At 36.4% G+C, this 19,617-nt stretch overlaps 1 protein-coding gene and 1 long non-coding RNA gene across 2 annotated transcripts in view; both read left to right on the top strand.

The window, feature by feature from the left end:
* The first annotated feature begins 1,048 nt into the window (after positions 1-1,048).
* Positions 1,049-9,415, top strand: LOC148225153 (inactive phospholipase C-like protein 2). The gene is made up of 3 exons (XM_088163826.1): positions 1,049-2,762; positions 6,149-6,352; positions 9,327-9,415. Exons 1-3 carry the CDS (start codon positions 1,341-1,343, stop codon positions 9,399-9,401), a joined length of 1,701 nt encoding a protein of 566 aa, XP_088019952.1. The 5' UTR covers positions 1,049-1,340; the 3' UTR covers positions 9,402-9,415.
* Positions 9,416-17,562: 8,147 nt separating this feature from the next.
* The window catches only part of LOC148225154 (uncharacterized), a 31,664-nt gene continuing 29,609 nt past the window's right edge, over positions 17,563-19,617 (top strand). The window contains exons 1-2 of the long non-coding RNA XR_015803299.1: positions 17,563-17,675; positions 18,621-18,768. This is a non-coding gene — a long non-coding RNA (uncharacterized LOC148225154). The remainder of the gene's footprint in view (positions 17,676-18,620; positions 18,769-19,617) is intronic.

Raw genomic sequence — 19,617 nt, forward strand, 5'->3', positions numbered from 1 at the left:
TAGCATTCAAAACTTTTTTTTTTTAGTTTTATATCCATCAAAAGGACTAAAAATAAACTCTGGAAGATTACTTAGAGTAGCAAGAGCAAATATTAAGGCATTATTAGTATTTTCACCGTGATGATGCCAGTAAGAACTTCCATTTTATTGGTCATCACACAGACTTTATTGAACTACTTGATGAACTTTCAGCTCTAAGTTGAAACCTGTTTCAATGTTGAGCAAAATCATACTGATAGATTATTTTTTTCTCCCCCCATCCCTTTGTTTACCAGGATGGTACAAAAGAAAAGAGACAAAGGAAGAAGACTGTGTCATTCAGCAGCATGCCCACGGAGAAGAAGATCAGCAGTGCAAGCGACTGTATCAACGCCATGGTGGAAGGCTCTGAGCTCAAAAAGGTCCGATCCAACTCCAGGGTGTATCACCGATACTTCCTTTTGGATGCTGATATGCAGTCTCTCCGTTGGGAGCCTTCAAAAAAGGATTCTGAAAAAGCAAAGATTGATATTAAGTCAACCAAAGAAGTAAGAACAGGAAAAAATACAGATATCTTTCGCAGCAACGGAATATACGACCAGATATCGGAAGATTGTGCATTTTCAATTATATATGGAGAAAATTATGAGTCTCTAGATCTGGTTGCTAACTCAGCAGACGTTGCAAATATTTGGGTTACTGGCTTAAGATACCTGATTTCTTATGGAAAACATACTCTAGATATGCTAGGAACTACTCAAGATAATATGCGGACTTCGTGGCTTTCACAAATGTTCAGTGAATCAGATGTAGATAATCTGGGCCATATACCCCTATGTAATGCTGTACAATTTATAAAAGACTTAAACCCTGGTTTGAAAACAAATAAAATTGAATTAAAATTCAAGGAGTTACATAGATCCAGGGAAAAAACAGGTACTGAAGTAACAAAAGAAGAATTTATCGAAGTTTTTCATGAGCTTTGTACCAGACCTGAAATCTATTTCCTGTTAGTTCAGTTTTCAAGCAATAAAGAATTTCTAGATACCAAGAACCTCATGATGTTTTTGGAAGCAGAGCAGGGTATGGCACAGGTCACAGAAGAAATAAGTCTTGAAATTATTCAGAAATACGAGCCAGCCAAAGAGGGCCAGGAAAAGGGTTGTCTTTCTATAGATGGGTTTACAAATTACCTTACTTCACCAGACTGCCACATATTTGATCCGGAGCATAAAAAAGTTTGTCAAGATATGAAACAACCTTTATCTCATTATTTTATAAATTCATCTCATAATACATACTTGATAGAGGATCAGTTTTGAGGGCCTTCTGACATCACGGGCTACATTCGTGCTCTAAAAATGGGTTGTAGAAGTGTTGAACTGGATGTATGGGATGGTCCAGATAATGAGCCCGTGATTTATACAGGGCACACAATGACATCACAAATTGTCTTCCGTAGTGTGATTGACATTATTAACAAGTACGCCTTTTTTGCTTCAGAATACCCTCTTATTTTGTGTTTAGAAAATCATTGTTCTATTAAGCAGCAGAAAGTGATGGTACAGCACATGAAGAAAATTTTGGGGGACAAGCTGCATACACAGTCTCCAAACATTGAAGAGTCTTATCTTCCATCACCGGAATCACTTAAAGGGAATATACTAATTAAAGCAAAGAAGCTTTCTGCTAATTGTTCTGGACTAGAGGGAGATGTTACAGATGAAGACGAAGGAGCAGAAATGTCACAGAGAGTGGTGAAGGAGGGGGTAGAACAGCAAAACTCAATGACAGGGAAACGATTCCAGCTCTGCAAAGATCTTTCTGAGTTGGTAAGCATATGTAAATCAGTTCAGTTCAAAGAGTTTCAAGTTTCATTTCAGCTCCAGAAGTACTGGGAAGTGTGCTCTTTTAACGAAGTGCTTGCTAGCAAATATGCCAACGAAAACCCAGGAGACTTTGTAAATTATAACAAACGTTTTCTTGCGAGGGTTTTCCCCAGTCCTATGAGAATTGACTCTAGCAATATGAATCCCCAGGACTTTTGGAAGTGTGGTTGTCAGATAGTAGCAATGAACTTTCAAACGCCTGGCTTAATGATGGACCTTAACATTGGTTGGTTTCGACAAAATGGAAACTGTGGCTATGTCCTTCGTCCTGCTATCATGAGAGAAGAGGTTTCCTTCTTTAGCGCGAATACTAAAGACACCGTGCCTGGAGTTTCACCTCAGCTGCTTCATATTAAAATCATTAGTGGGCAAAACTTCCCGAAACCCAAAGGATCAGGTGCCAAAGGTGATGTTGTGGATCCTTATGTCTATGTTGAAATACATGGAATCCCTGCTGACTGTGCTGAGCAAAGGACGAAAACAATGCATCAGAACGGGGATAATCCAATTTTTGATGAAAGCTTTGAATTTCAAGTAAATTTGCCAGAGCTAGCTATGGTGCGTTTCGTAATACTGGATGATGATTACATTGGGGACGAGTTTATTGGGCAATACACTATTCCCTTTGAGTGTCTCCAGACTGGTTATCGGCACGTTCCTCTGCAGTCATTGACTGGTGAAAGCTTAGCTCATGCTTCCTTGTTTGTGCATGTGGCCATTACAAATCGAAGGGGTGGTGGGAAACCTCACAAGAGGGGCCTCTCTGTGAGGAAGGGCAAGAAATCAAGGGAATATGCTTCTATGAGAACATTATGGATTAAAGCAATAGATGAAGTATTCAAGAATGCCCTCCAACCTATTCGGGATGCTACGGATTTGAGAGAAAATATGCAGGTACAGTTTCATAATCAATTTATTGGTTCATATGTGTACCTTTGTACTATGATAAATATGGAATACATGTTTTTTTAAGTATCTTGTATATTGAACGATTTGAGTCTAATTCTGAACAGCTCTAAGAATGGATCATTCCAGAGGAGTTGTTTAGATGAGCTGTCCACTGATGTAACCTTGAATGCACGCGTATATTTTGTTGAATGTCGAAATGGAAATATGACTCCAGTGTTTGAACTCAACCCTATTGACTCATCCTATGTCTTTGAATGAATATTAGAAATACACTGAAAGAAAGTATGGCAATATTTTAGTTTTAAAGAATTAAGCAGAAATGTGGGAAGAGTACACAGCAGATAGAAAAGGGAGACTTTAATGCTTATCAGAGACCTTACTTGTAAGTCTAAGAATAATTTCACCAAAGTTAGGTTTTTTCTTTAGTCCTAAATAGAAGGCAGTACTTTCAAGAAAGATCCATTTGTTTTCCATGATTCTTCCTAGTTATGTTAGAAATCCATGGCATTAGCACTAAAGTATTAGAAGGCATCTTCTAGAAGAAGTTGTCCTACTTTAAATGTCATGTTAGTAAAACACATTGAATTTAAGGAAAAAGTGCAGTCTGAGGTGATTTGTTTTGTGGAAGCCAAGAGATCTCACTTCAAAAATGTGTTCCTTGGAGATTCTAGGTGAATAACCCCTTTTAGAAATGTATTAAAATTGAGTTGTAAAGTTACATTCTATTTAATACAAGTTTTAACTTTATTTATGAACTTCTGATGGAATACTAGCAGTGATCAACAAAATTAAGAGTTGTCATTTCAAATGGACTGACCTATCAAATCCTCTTGGTGTTATACAGTGTTAAGGGAAAAGAGATTAAAAGAAATGTCTAAGATCTGATTCTGGATTTTAAAGTCACAGCAGTGTATATAAATTTTCTTAATGAATAATCTTATACTAAAGAGATTCTAATAGAAATACAATTTTAAAGCTAATTTTATATGAAATAAGAAATTAGTACATCATTATGCAGCTCTCCCATTTCACTTGGTATATAAATTTACTCTTTTAAAAGATAATTTAAAAAATACAGGAATGATACTTTGACTCATAAATGTTTCAAATTACAGGCTACATGTAAAATGAACATTACCTGTAGTTAACCTACTGAAGGCAAGAATTCTGTCATATGAAGAATACTGTATTTTAAGATACTTTTCAAGGAAGAACTGCATTGAGGAAGCAGTGAAAACATGAAATTTTGTGTAGCTACATTAAACTCGTGAATGTGCATGCTGCAAAATGCACAGCATAATGATATAATTGAAAACAGACTCTACAGTGGGGTTTCTTTGAACATGAGATACTAAGAGGTGTTTTATGTATTTTATTCTGTCAGTTTGAAAGATGTGCTATCAACTAAATTTATCATTATCTCAAAATGCTGTCAAGAAGTTATTTTAGGCACATGAGGGAAGATTAGTTTTTCTTAACTTTGCTAACAGATTATATAATGTGAACCATTTAAGCTCTGTGTAAATAAGTTTTTATAGCTAATACAAGCAACAAACCACTCAATTAAAATAAGTATCAGTTTATGTCAGGGAATGCGAAATTGTTTAATTTCTATGCCACTGAAATTTTGTGTTATAAATTGTAATTATTTTTGTGACCGTTATATTCTCATAATATGCTCAGAAGCCAGATTATAAAGGGCAAAGTTGGTTAGTTTGATTTTTTTAAATATAAGGTGGAATAAGAAGAATAAAGAAAATATGCAACAGTGAGTTAATAGCTTCTCTAAATCCATATAAGAATAGCCTTTTTTGTTTCTTTTGTTCCTGTATTACCATGACAAAAACTGATGTAATAACTTGTATTAATCACTGATAAAAGTATAATATGAGTGATTGAACTGGGTATGATGTTGCATGTTTAAGTTACTGAACAGTATGAGGAATGGTCTCTGAATATAGAGTTGGAAGTCCAAAGGCAAGAGTTAGAGTAGTAATACGTATTAGTCCTGTCTTGCCTTATATATTAATGTATATATACGATCCCTGGGTCCTTGTTAACCTCTCTGTAAAGCAGTTGTTCATAATGGCTTATCCATGGTACTTCTCTCAAGCAAAATCTGTCTGAATGGAGTTCCCAATGTCTGTCTCTTGAGCTGTGTAATTATTGTGTCATGGAAGTGTACATCAGCTGATAAAAGAAGCTTCTGTTTCCTGGTCATTTACTAAAAGTACACTCTAAGTGACTGGGTAGGTGCAATTTAGTGTTCACATAATTTTGCATGAATATGCTGTACATGCATATTTTCAAGTCTGCTTTGGTATTTTGTCTGATAAAGGGACAGCAAAATATTTCACATTTGATTGCTGTTTGAGTTCAAGTTGGCATTATATCATTCTAGGAGACAATGTCCACAAATGAGTCTTATCATGCCAGCAAGATGGAAAGTGATTTGGATTAAAATGAAAATTTGTACCGGATACTCTGCCTGGGTGCGACATGAGAGAAAGGAGCACTGAGCACATTTGTAACTTAAATATACCATATTTTTGTTTTTAATTCCTACAGGAAGACAAACTCCAGACCTGCCATAGGTACCAGTTCCCAGTTGGTACAAAAATCCTAAATTCTGTACAGTGCTGACAATATTCCCATCATGGAATGTCAGTGGCTACTTGGAGTCACACTGTATTTCCAGTGCTGTAAACTTTCTTCCAGTTTAAACTTAGGGCTTTATATTCTACTGTACTGGATATAAAACATGACTGTAAGAAATCTTAGGGAAAGGTACAGTAGTCAGTATTTAAGCTGAAGAACCTTTAAAAATTCACTGAAGTGTGACTCTGATAGGAATACACCAATAGTGGAGTGCTGGGTTTGTGAATCACACCAAATGGGAGCCTGCAGATCCACAGCACGTCTGGACTGCAGTTCAGGTATGTTTAAAGTTACAAATGTGCTGAATTCCTCCTTCTACTTCACTTTGCTTAATTGGCACATTCAGCATCTAATATTTTTTTCTCTTGATGGCATTTAAAAAATGCTTTAAAATTTTTCAAAATATATAACCACTATGCTTTAGAATCTCATTATTTCCATAGGGAATTTTAGCCATGATAGAGAGGAGATATACTTGTTCTAAATTGATGTTTTTTTCTGTGGCATGTACTACATTCCTCGAATTTTTAGCATTTTTGTAAAATATGTGTGATATTGATTGGTTTGAAAAATGCCAGTTCTTCAGGGAAAAGCTGGTAATTGTAGCTCAACATTGTAGCTCAAGTATAATAGGAAAGTATTTTATCCTGAAACAACAAGACTTAAATTTTCATATTTAACTGTAAGGGAAACTCTTTCTTTCCTTTTTGCAGAATGCAGTAGTTTCATTCAAAGAATTATGTGGCCTCTCTCCTGTAGCAAATCTTATGCAGTGCATTTTGGCAGTGTCTATGCACTTGGTTGGGCCTGATAACACACCCTTGGTAGTAGTGAATCTCAGTGATCAGTATCCAACTATGGAGCTCCAAGGGATTGTTCCAGAGGTCTTGAAAAAGATTGTAACAGCATATGAAATGGTGAGTAGTTTTTTGTGCTTGTCTTATATTGTCTGTTTGGAAGAGTTTTTAAATATATCTGTATTATACTGTAGCATGCCTGTTTTAAAAGTAATTTTAACCTGTGACTTCCTATTCCCTGCTTCATTACTTGTGCTTGGAAGTTATTCCCATGAACAACTACAGCAATTGGTAGTGTTTTAATATAGAGTAAAACATAGAGATTATTAATATGCTGCACACAAACACGTTTATACACTTCAGAGGGTAAAATGGTTGTAACCAAGAGGATTTAACGTGAAGAAGAGGATGTATTGATTTACCAGTTTTTCAGTATTTTGAAAATTACTGTATATCTATAAACCTCTTACTACTTTACATTTTCCACTTTGTGGACCTTGGTTTATTTTGGTTTTGACTCAACACAGAATACAGAAATATCAGGCACTGATTTCAGGTATTGTAGTTTTATGAGCACCTTGACATGTAAAATTCTACACATGCTCTTTTATTTTCCTTGTCTCTCTCTTTCTTACAGATGTCATTCGATTAGCCATTTTTACACATGTAAGCAGCTGTAATGTTAACTTCATTATGTTTCAGTAAATACATAAATTGTGTCTTTAGAGACTGGAAAGTAAACATGTTGCAAGAAAAAAGGAAGGAAGAACTAATATACCAATAAATACTGATTTACATCTGCTTTGCATTAATCTGAAATGTGGAAAAAAGGTCCAGAAGAGTGTGATTTGAAATGTCTTCCTTACTTCCAGTGAAGTAATCTGGCAGAGTGTAATTGATTCTTTATTAATTTATTTAATGCTTTCTTTCACGTGTGCAATAATTTTGTGTGCTATAATGAGAAACCTCACCCGGCAGCACCAAGTCACTTGCCAGAAAAGAAATGGAGAACAACCAACCAGTAGCCCAGTTTGATAAGTATCTTGTAAACTGCTTTCTAAAGAAAAAGTAGCTTTAGAATTATGCTATACCAAAGTCAAAAAACCACTCATTGGTAATTAGCAATTTAGTCAGAGTTTATGTAGTTCAGTGGTGCCGTAAATATGACAAAATCTGGTTGGAATGATAGCACAGCTACAAGAAGATAGTGTGTATCCTCTTAGTGGTGGCTTACAGGATATCACTCTAATTAAGATGTAAACGAGCTTGACTGTTGGGATTGCAGCTGCAACACATAAAGACATTCTGTTTTCTTGATGGAGATGTCTCTACCTGCAGTTTGTTCTGATGTGGTGATGCTGCTTGTTAGTTATTAAGCTATTCTAGGTAGGTAAAATCCTAGTTCTGAATCTGGAATGAATTTTTTGTTTGAATATCACTTAGCCAAAGGTGACTTGTGACTCCAGAAATCTTTACAATCTAAGTTGGGTTTGCTCTTTGTCTCTCACGTATGTTTTTCCCCACACACATCTTATACTCTATACATGATTTGAATATTTCTGTACTTGAGAAATCTATACTTTACTTGTACCTGTAAAAAATAAAAGATGATTTTACTGGCAAAAGAAGGGATCTTCTTGTCCCTAAAATGTAAATATTCAATTTCAAACAAAGAGTATTATAGTGCTTCTAGCTCTAAATGATATTGAAGATAAGTAAATTTAAGGTTATTTTAATCAAATAAAAGTTATAAGTTAAAATAATGAGATTCGTTTCAATTTGTGACATTTGGGTTTTGCCAACACTCCGTTCAGTTTGACAGAAGATTTTAGGCAATTAAAATCTGAAGGGTATGCTGGAAAATGAAGTCAGCCATGGGAGACATATTCCCATGCACTTATTTCTGAAAGCATATTGTGAAACAGTGGGAGACATCTGTATCTGTAGAAATGTGACACTGTTTAGTTCATATATTGGTATTTGCTATAGTGGCAGAAGTTTAGAGTCTGACAGCTTTATACTTTGTGGGGGGGATTGTATGATTTTGGTATATATCAATATAATGAGCCCTCCAAAGGAGAAATCTTACCTCATTAGTTTTCACTTGGGGGATACTTTTGTCACGATTAATTAATACGTGGGTGTAAAATTCTACTTAATAGTAAGAGTTGTTTATCCCGAATTGAGAAAGGGTAAATGTATTGTCCAAGTTATGATTACCTACTTGTCTTCCTTTCTGCTGGCTTAGACCTCAGTACAGGTCAGAATTATGTAGCTGTGTGATTCCAGTGTGTCAAGTGCTGTAGGAAATCGTATGGATAACAAAGAGTCCAATGTTTATGAAACAAACCTTGATAGGTATCATAAATTCATGCATAGGCTGTCACTACCTGGTGTGTCCTCTCAATGTGGCACACGTAATGGCGTTCTCAAAGCGTGATTGTTTCAGGTTTATGATATTTTTAGCTAATGAAGGAATTCTTATGTGCCAGAAATACTCTCTTTTGTATAAAATTATAATGAACATAGAAAGTAACACTCAAGATTTTAATTATTCAGAATCTGTTGACATTGGGAGTGCCTGAAGGACTCATTGTTGCTCTGTCAAGTGAGAAAGGATGCAAGACCTTAACAGCAGGACAGTCAGTCCACCTTGAAATAATTGCAAATAAGTGCAATACTGCAGGGGCACATGGAAAAAAAGAACATCTTCAGTGTAACATGGGTTTTTTAAAAGAAACAATGAGGTAAATGATAATAAAATAGTGTATTAGTAGATACTTGGGGTTTTCATCTTTGAACGAATAGCACATAGTACTTTCTTAAATTGTCTGCATTCACTGCAATATTAATGGAGAAGCTGTTAAGTGATCAACACTACTAGTCATGGGTTAACCCTCCTATCCATATTACAGGAACTGGGGTATCTTTTCAGAATAATAAAAATCAAATATAGCTAGGAATTTTTGAGAAAGGCAAAAGTTTAAGGTGTATATTTTTCTTTAGCTTCTCCATGCTCCTGACTATTTTTCACCCTACCGTCTTTTCACTGCTTAACAATGTTTTATTTTTCCCTCTTGTTCATGAACTCCAGCTTCCTTTATGTGATACTTCAGCATGCACTCTGTTGGTGTCATCACACCCATCACTGATCAGTGCTGCAGACTGAAGCTTGGAGTTAAGGCAAGTGCCTCTTCCACACCATTGCATGTTATTTTTAATGTCTTATAACCTTTAAGATAAACAGTAAGTAAACTTTAAAAGTTATACTATGGCAAGAGAAAAAAATAAATCATCTTGCCCTAAGTCTGCAGCATTATTCAGTGATGAGTATAATAGCACTGCAAAGAGATGCTAGAGGACCATACAAATAAAGCCAGATACTGTTGAGAACTCTCTGTTGGCTCTTAGTGGAGGATGAAGTGTCCCATCCACTGAGGATAAGGTTTTCTGAACTTTGGAAGCAGGCATTTACTTCTAAGAGAAAAACTAACACAGAACATGCAGATAACTGTACCTGTGTGAAAAAGAAGTAGTGCTGCTACAGTAATTAAGATGTTATTAAATCCTAATTAGATAATGCTGCTAGTTCCGCTTTTGGTTTTTTTTTCTCAGTTTTTGGGGGTATTTTAAATTTCTTTTTTTAATTTTGAGGTGATTTTGTAACTCAGAATGTCTACAGAAAGTGTATTTGATTTAAATGAAATCAAACAAGATGAATAGATTTTGTATATACACCCTAGGGATGGACTTGAAAGCAGGTCTGTGTTTATTGGTGGTGGGGGTTGTGAGATAATGAAAATGAGAGGTATTAAAATAGAGTGACACTATTAAATTGAAAAACAAGATATCATTGGGGATGAGCAGTGCTGTAGAAAGCTTAAATCCGGTTACCTTATTTTTGGCTCTTTCCAGCTACTGACTGAGTACAGCAGATTGCAGGTGCAATCATGCAGAAGTTAACTTCATGTTACAGAGTTGGAAATTTCAGCAATCACGTAAACCAAATAAGATAGCTTATATTTTGAACTTGAACATGTCCCTCCCATTGGAAAGCAGATAGTTTGGCACTGTACCTAGTAGAGTTACAGACTGGACTGATACTGATAGGGCTTTATTAAAAGCCTATCTGAAAAGGACTGACTGTCAAGGTTTGGATAAAATGTTAGTAGTCCTCTCATACTTCAGCTACTACTCAAAATCTTAAATATTCTCCACTTTTAAAACTCATCTTGATATTAATATAGATTGAGTGGAGCACTTCTGTCACTGTCAGGTCGGACGTGACATATACCTGCACACTTGAACAGAATAACAATGGTGAATGGCGAAATCTTTATTATGTGTGTTCTCCAGTTTATATACTCTTAACAAGTGTGATCTTAAGTCTTCTTTATTGGGCATGTTGGATTTAATCTCGTAATTCTGTAGGAAGCAAAGGGTATATCCACTGCCTCCTAGACAGGGCCTAAGAAAGAGTGATTAGCAGATCCATTTTGAGTTATACTTGTAAAATCTGTATTAGTTACCTGTTGTTGATGTAGGTCCTTGGTTATGGTTAGTATACAAATATGGTAAGGAGGATTACAGTCATCATGCTGTGATTATAGATTTGTGTCTTGAGAAAACAAGTAGAGCACGACTTTTAGCGCTGGTAGTTTGCTCCTTAAACTGAGTGAATATGCTGCTTCAACTCGTGCACAGGCCTGAATATTCAGTTTCTGATTGTGTCAGAGGAGCCTGAGTTCAATGTCATCAGTCTCCCGTAGTAGAACTCAATCTTTGGGTATCACATGATTTTAAATCGCACTATAACCTCTGCTCACCACTTCAATTGTACACTTGAAGAAAATTCAGATTTGTCCATGTAGTACCTTTCCTGAAGAATATGTGAGTGGTAGAGACCATGAAAGCTGTGTTCTGAGCCCAACTGCTTCAGAATGTTGTTCTTGAGCCCATTTCTTTGAAGTTGAGCTCCATGGGTGCTCCATGCTACAGTTCACCTCTTAGCATTATCTTGCTTATGAAGAAGAGAACTTAATGCTTCACACAGAAGATTGAAAAGCTATTATTCCTTGCTTTTGTACTTGAGAGCATAACTACATAAACAAAAGAAGAAGATAAAAGTAGTCAAAAGAACAGACATCACAGACACTAAAGATACCGCCTGGGGAGTTTGAAGTAAATATGTGCCACTTATCAAAAAACACTTGGGAAGAACAAAACAGGGAAGGTTCTCATGAAAAGAAGACATATTCCAAATAGCTGAAGTCATGTGCAGATGGGGAAGACAGGATCCATATTTAATCCTGCTATAGTTAAATAAGAAATTGAAGAAAACTGACACTGAAGAATTTAAAAAATTGTCTGCACAGTCTTAAAAATAACAGAAACCTCTTTTCTGAAAAAGCAGAAACAGAAGTCAGTCAAAGATTATGTAAGACCACTAGCTGATTAATGCTTAAGAGAAAGCCTCAGCTAAAGAGGCAAAGCCACAATACTTAATTAGTTTTTGCATCCATACACCTGTAGAGATTGAGGTTTCACATGAAAAGCTTCTTTATGAAAGACTGATTGGAGAATTCATCTGTAAGTGAAATGCTGACAGAAGATGTTTCATAGGAGAGGCAAAAGACTGGGAAAATAATACACCAGAAAGAGGAGATGCCCATTTAAGACTTCTGAAAGATCTCAAGAGTTGATGTATCAAAACTGCAAATTGTTGTGTGTATTCTCTCACTTGAAACTGACTATCAAAGTTGTTAGTGTGGTACCAGTGTTTTAAGAGATTTCCAGAGAAGATGATGAAATTACAGATCAGACAGGCTGACATCTGTACTGTGAAAATGGGTAGAAACTGTTTTTAAGGAGAAAATTAGAGGAAACATGGCGAAATGTGTCATGTTGAAGAAGAGTCAATACAGCTTTTGTAAAATTAAGGACTCATTAATCCCTTGGAGTTCTTTGATGTCAAAAAGCATGTAGACACAGCAGATCAGTTTGGTTAGATTTTCCAAAGCATCTGACAGTTTCCTTTCAAATGCTCCTATTAAAATAAAGTTACCATTAAATTTTTAGACTTTTAAAGTTATTAGATCTTTTCTGGATAGCTCAAGTGAATGTCGGACTTAACCTGGTGCTCCAGCAGGAAAAGAGCTGTTAAAGACAGTTACTTGTGTTGACTTTTGCATTAAGGGTGTGTTTTTCCAGTAAGTGGATTAGAGATAGTAGGTATAGCTCCTGCAAGGTTGATCTAGCTGAAGTAGCTAAGCACTCTGGAAGCTGTATGAATTAATGCTGCCCCCACATTTGCAAAGATCATTGAGGTGTGAGGTATGTAGCTGCTTAGACTTTCAACAGCTTTCTCAATCTTCATGGTAGATTGTTATAACACGTGTTAAAACAGTAAATTTCAAAGTTGGCAACACAAATGCAGTATTTAAATTGTGATAACACACAGTGTCTCACGGTTTCTATGATTGCCTCTGGCTTTCTACAGTATTGCTTACTTTCATTATTAGTGTCTGCAGAATAGAAATGTCTTCATTTAAGAAATAAATGGATATAGTTTGGTGGTTGGAGATCTAAACATAATTTATTGCAATTTAATATTGCAAATAGCCCAGGTAGTGTTTTTTGCCATGTTTAATAAATTATAGTAATTGCAGATCCTGGTTTTTGAGATGAATTGAAATAGTTACTGATTGTGTAGCTGTTAGTGTGTGGCAAAAACTGAAAACAAAGCATTCATGGAAAATATAGTGAATAGCTTGGCCAGTTGCTTCAGACAGAGTTGTGCTGCTTATTATCAGTTTTTATTTTCCTGTTTTATAACAGCATGAAGGTTGTAATTACGCTTCCAAAAGCAGAGCTGCAGATGATAACCTTAGCTTATGCTGGGCTTTTTCAGTCCCCAAAGCAAATGTCTAATTTTGGATACTCAAGACTCCAGTGCCAAATGTTGTAAAGTATGAGCTTTTTTGCATTGATTGAAAAGCTCTGATAATGACAATTTAATGCTTCTGTGAAGTCAAGATTTCTGCATTTCTTGTTGAGAGCATGGACAGCAAAGCTTTTTGTCTCCTCTCACTAATCCCATTATGCCTAATGGCTGACTCACGGTATTCATAAGAGCATAAAATAATACGGCTACTTAGGAAGAGGAGTTTGTGTAGCTTTCTGTCCTGCTTTAATGTAGTCCAATGAAATGTTTATGGAAGAGCATAAAAATAGGTCAGATGCATAGCAACTTCTCATATGTATTCCATATTTCCAATAGCAGTTCTCTTTCTCAATAAACTTTAAATTGAGTTTTGTCTTTTTGATTTCATCTGTGTGAAAAAAATTGTGGTTATTAGAACTGCTACTGATAGTTCTCATTTCAGAAATAACCTATTAACTACCTATTAATTTTTTCACAAAGACGATAGATTTTTGCGTCTTAAATGTGTGGTGTGCTTTTCTTGCTAAAATTAATGTTCATCCTTGATGTTGCAGTTCTGTCAGTGAAGGTGTTTTCTCTCACTGAGTTTCATCAGCCAGACACAGTTTATTTTGATTTTTTGGTTGATTTTTCCATTTTAAAATGCAGCCTGTATGCTGCCAACCAGTTCCACATGCAGATGAACTGAGGATAAATCTTGGGGGTTTTGAAAGATTTCTTTCCCAAGGCCTATGTTAAATGTGATATTTAAAATATTTACAGTTAAGTTCAGTTACATGTTTTCCACAAGTGAGGGCATAAACAGAATGTTTTATCTTCTATTAGAAGACCTGTCTGTGTGAGCCTAGTAGAAACAGATCTTGTTCAAATTCATCTGAAATTTAAAAAGTGGTTTCAAATACATGCATGTGTACATACATGTGAGCACTTGCATTGGTCTACATGTTGTGAGTTCATAGCGCGCAACTCTTTTGTAAAACAACAAATCAGACAACAAACTTTGAAACATTAAAAAAAGTCTTAAAGGATAGTCTAGACATTGACATATTTAGTTTTAAGTAACCATCTTAATGAGAGAGTTCTGCTTTGCTGAGAAGGAGGATAGATTTTTGTCAGTACATGAGTTTCGAATTTGGTTTGTGAGGACAGCATCACTTAAGTGATGAACTCTTTACAATGCAGTTCTATCAGTTTGAACAACAATTGTGATTTCTGATCATCATCACTGGCTTTTTAATGTAGGAACAATATATATAATAATGCAGGTCTCCAATCCTCATTGAGAATTCTGGACTAATCATTTAGTGTTTATTTCTGAACCTCCTTAATAATAATTTAATTTTTAAAATGTATTTCTTGACATTTGTCAATTCATTAGAATAACTAGGTAAAATGCTTGCATGATTTAAGCAACAGAGTTTGAAAAATATAACAAATAGATCAAACTGTCAGTCTGGCCTCTTGTCCTGGTTTAGGGCAAATGTAGGGGAAAACCTCCACAAGGAGCCCCCAGAAAGCAAACCCCCACGATTCCTCCCCCCACCACTGGGTTCAGGAAGAATTTCCTCAGAGAGGAGTGGAAAAAAACCTGTTTATTTAACAAGCGAAACACTCCCCAGCACAAAAAAAACCCAGAACCCAACACCAGATGACAAAAAACTCTTTCACTGCTCTGAAGGGATGACAAACTCAGAAAGTCTCCGGCGAGTGGTCGCCCAGTTATGGGTCTCCGGCACTGGGGGTGACTGCTGCAGGTCACAGAATGCAGACTCCCGGTGTTTCTTAGTGTTTCCCAGGTCCCCTTCTGGAACAGGTTCTGATGGTATCCAGGAAAGGGAGAGGAAAAAAAACAGTCCAGGGGAAAAATTGGACTGCCTAGCTAAACTAGCTAATAAGCAAAAGCAAAAAGTAGGAGCGAAAGTAAGCGAGCAAGCGAGCAAGCATCTCCTAAACACAGACCATGGGGGAGGTGAACGAGACAAAACAAACCTCCACTTTCAGAGTCAGTCCTGAAAGCACAGGACATAATACCAAGCACAAACAGAACACACGATTAGGGATACAAGCACCATAACATCACCCTAGGACACCTGGGGTCCTAGTAAGAGACAAGCAACAGAAACATGGAGTTCTTATTTCTCACTGTGCTGCCAAGATATTTTTCACCTACATCTTCTCGCATTCTACTTATTGGTGAAAAGGGAGTGGTTAAAAGGGGAACTAACTAATTTGGGACTGTCCACTTCATATAATTGTCTTAAAGCAAGACAGTATATTTACAAATGCTGCTACTGTCCACAAAATTAATGACTTTATGTTTTAGTGACTTTGTGAAACACAAGCTCTGTAATCATCCTCTTGCAACACCCCTTGCAAAAGATGAAAATGCAGTTGTCCCTTATATCTCTGAAAGCTCTAACAAATTACTACCATGCTGCACTGCAGTTGATTGAACTACTTGTGGGCTTCCAAAGTGAGACAAGTATGTAAGAAATGGAGCAAGCAGTAGGCATAGAACTAAACGTAGTAAACCATCGATCTGTTTTGACTGTTGAAAGGTCTTGTAGAAATTAATTTCTTATCTCTGTGACTGTGCCAGTAATGTCATGGCTGTTAATGCCAAAATTTAGTGTTGTTTCCCCATAACAAAATACTCAAAGGCAATCCACCCACTCAAACTCCACTGATACAGAACGTTTCTTAGCATCTCTATGGTTTAAGTGCTGGCAGTGAAAGATCTAAAAAGCACAGTCTTTAGCAAATCTGGAGTGACATGAATGAAAACTGTCAGTCTGCGTGGATGACTGTGCCTGAAGTAGCAAATAATATTTGATTATGTTATGGTGGGGATTGGGAAAAAGTAAAAAGTTTTTCTAAAGTCTGCTCTCTGATTCAGTTTTCTGGTGGGGCAGAGAGTTTGTCACTGAGGTAGCAACTGTATGGTTGTCAAGAACACATGGAATGTGTCAAAAATAGTAATAAAAATATAAGCAGTGCTTTCTGATTTCATAATGGTGTCACAAGCTATAGCCAATATTGAAATTTTCAAGTTGGGTTGAGGATTAGGAATAAGCAATATTAGGGAGTAGCATAGAAAGAAAATGTGGTACAAATAAGAGGTATTTAGAGAAAGAATTGAAGATTAAATATGAAACATTTGCCATGCCAGTGAGATGCTGTAATAAGTAATTTTATTTCCTGCTTGGCATCCCCCCCCCCCCCCCCCCCCGCCGCCCCCAGCTATTATAGTTGGTATTTGTATATATCGCTTAATTACATTAGTTAACGCAATGAATAGGAAAGATCAAATGATGAAAACAAACAGGAAGCCCACAGAGGTCTTGGGAACCAAGAAATTGTGCTCAGGAGGTGAATACTAGTCCACGTCTGTAATTGCATCTTTCAGATTCGAAAAGCTAAATTATGTTATAATGGTTCATGTATGTGCAAATACTTTCAACAGGAAAGGTCACAGAATTAGGGACGTGTTACCAGAAAGCAAAAAGGTAATGTAGAGCAGTGGAGCAAACAGGAGAGAGATCTTCCTGTCCATTTTAACACTCAACACGCTATGTCTGCTTTGAGAGAAATGAAAATAGTTTTATTTTCTAAAAAGTATCATAAAATTGATCATTTTCAAAAGCAATGGTATCTGGCATTGTCCTGGATCCTGTCCTCTGTTGTTAAAATTTGTGTCAACGTTCATCCTGAACAGAAACTGTTCTCACTCTGTAGCATCTGCTACTGCAATTGTCAGAGTTTGGGGATAACATGAGCCATTATCTGAACACAGAAAGGCATTTCTTGACCTCCTAATTACTAAATCCAGCAGAATGATCCTTTCCTGGGCCTAACGACAAGGGTGGAGGGTGAGAATAGTAACACAAGATGGGACAACTTCTGTCCTGGACCTGTAAATTTACATCACTTTAGACAGAAGATGAGATCAGACCTTCACTGCCACTACAGCACTGCTCATTTGAATTTGAATGAAGTTAAAGGCTTCTGATGTCTGCCAAAAGAAAGAGAAAATATTATGACCATATATTGGAACAACTTCAGTGTTTTTACCCAGCACTATAAAGGGAAACAAAGTGAACATCTGTTTTATTTAAACATTTGTTTTAAAAAAGAAAATGTCACACAAACTCATACCATATACATGCATATAAGTATAAACTTCAAGTCTTTTAACTGAAAGGAATTCACAAGGGATTTTAACCCATATAGCAAATTTATACCAACAGCTTTGGTGGATTTCGGGTTTTGAATATTTCCTTCTCTATATCAAAAGAAAAATATCGGTGAAACACATGTTCTTTGTCTCCTATCTTTGAGAAGTCCTTTGGAGCCTACGAATTACACAACATCCTTTTTTTCATAGGGCCCAGGAGTATGCAGAATGCTTTCTACTTGGCCTTGAGTAAAACAATGTCTAAGAAATCCCTGAAGGAAAAGGTTCAAGACTTCTTTCTCTTCTTTTGTATTATTCTTAAGAGGGTAAGTGTTGTTTTAAAAGTAAACATGCCATTCACCCAAAAGATGTGTTTTCTAATTTTGTAGCATGTGGCTTTAGGGATTTTTTTAAAAAGAAATTCTATTGTGTTGGTTACAGATCACCTTTAATGCAGTGATTCAGACACCAAAATCTTTGTTTAAAAGGTGGTGTTTGCATCAATGGGCCCAAATTATTTTCAGCACTCATAGCTCTGAGAGTGCTAGCTGATGTCAGCATTGATATAAGCAGTTGTTATGCAGATCTCACCCCTTTTAGCTCTGGTATTTCGTGAAACCTCACAGCTTCTGACCAGCTCCAATCCTGAAAAAAACACCTTTTTTTTCCCCTCGAATGCCTTTAAATATCAAACTTCTGTAAATGCCCCAAATCAGCATATAATTTAGCAGCAAGGAAGAAAAGTAGAAAGAAAGTAAAACCAGGGCTTTCAATATCTTGACAAACAAGTAACTGTTCAAACCTGGATGCTGTAGGCTATTATATTTTCTCATCTCTGCCACTTGTTCCTTGTTTTGTGTTCAACTGAAAGGGAGAAAAATAGGTAATAGGCATAATTGACTCATTTGATTTTTCGTGGTATTGAGATTGAAGTTAAACTCTTGCCATTTCCTGCAATACATTCTCGATGTATTTGTTAACAATTTATATTGCATTTTAGGGACTAAACAATGCCATTTTGATATGAATATATGGACTTTTAGAACAAATTTTTTAAAACTGACCTAGCTGTTTTCTTTTTCTCCTTCATTTTAAAATTTAGCTCTAAGGGAGGCAGAACCAATTAAAGGAAATTTAGAGTGGAAGATGTTAAAAATTTGAGAATATAATCCAATATTTTCCTAGACTGGTTCCTAACTGTTATAGGCAGGGGGTTTTTTTGGTTTTTTTTTTGCAATGTCCCCATCTGCAATGCCTTCTCTCTTCTCTAGATATCTTCCACGCTGCAGATCTGGGTAATGGAACAGGGAAGAGGCAGAAGAGTAGGGTTGTAGAGCGGGATTTCTCCTCTGAGCTCTCTAGGCACACTTTACTACAGTCTGGAGGAGAAGAGCAGTGTGCTGAAGGCCTCAGTGATGGGTAAGAAGAGTCTGAGACACAGCATTTCCTTCCTGCTCTCAGCCTGTGAACCTCCAGGGTACTTTCATTAGGACAAGAGACTAAAAGAGGCATCAAGAGCTACACTGTAAGGGAATAATTGGTTTCATGGCCAAAGGTCTTGTTGATCTTGCTCTTAGAAATGGGTTTGACATTGTTCTATACTGCAAGCAAACAGTGGAGTAGAGTGTAGAGACAGAGTAAAAATGACTCTTAAAGTTGAGTTACCAGTGTTTTATTTCAAACTGAGAGGGAATTTTAAGTTAGGTTCCAGCAGAGTTTGTCCTAAGGTCATTTCTATTTCATATTATAATTAAACACTTGGATAGTAGAGAGAAGAATGTGCTTACAAAATTTATGTGTAAGACCAAGCTGAGAGAGAGGGCAAGTACTGTGAAGGGCAGAACTATCTTAACAAATTGGAATCATGGTCCACAATCAGCAGGATAAATTCACATAATAGATCTGGAAAATCAAGGCTAAAGAAATCAGAACTCAGATACACAGAAACAAAACAAGGAATGACCATCTGTCAGTTATACAGCAGAGGGAACCCAGAGCTTATGCTGGATAGCAAGATAAGACAGTGATACAGCAGTGGCACAAAAGAGTGAAATATCGTCATTTTGGGAAATACTTGCAGGGAGGTCATGAATGAAATAATGAAACAAATTATTCTGGTATGCTCAACACTAGTGAGACCTCAGCTGGAATGCTGTGTTGGCATTTTGCATGACTCTAAAAAGATGGAGACAAATATAGGAGTATGGAACAAATGGTCAGGTTCAGACTGTGTGGCTACCCAAGGCCTCATCTACCCCAAAATTTCTG

This window comes from Sturnus vulgaris, chromosome 1, assembly GCF_052056855.1.
Source record: "Sturnus vulgaris isolate bStuVul1 chromosome 1, bStuVul1.hap1, whole genome shotgun sequence".
Taxonomy (NCBI): Eukaryota; Metazoa; Chordata; class Aves; order Passeriformes; family Sturnidae; genus Sturnus; species Sturnus vulgaris.

Excerpts from the sequence above, each read along its gene's own strand:
- LOC148225153 (XM_088163826.1), top strand. The coding sequence starts at position 1,341 with ATGGGTTGTAGAAGTGTTGAACTGGATGTATGGGATGGTCCAGATAAT. Across the intron at positions 2,763-6,148 it reads ATTTGAGAGAAAATATGCAG|AATGCAGTAGTTTCATTCAA; the intron begins GTACAGTTTCAT and ends TCCTTTTTGCAG. Across the intron at positions 6,353-9,326 it reads TTGTAACAGCATATGAAATG|CTTCCTTTATGTGATACTTC; the intron begins GTGAGTAGTTTT and ends CATGAACTCCAG.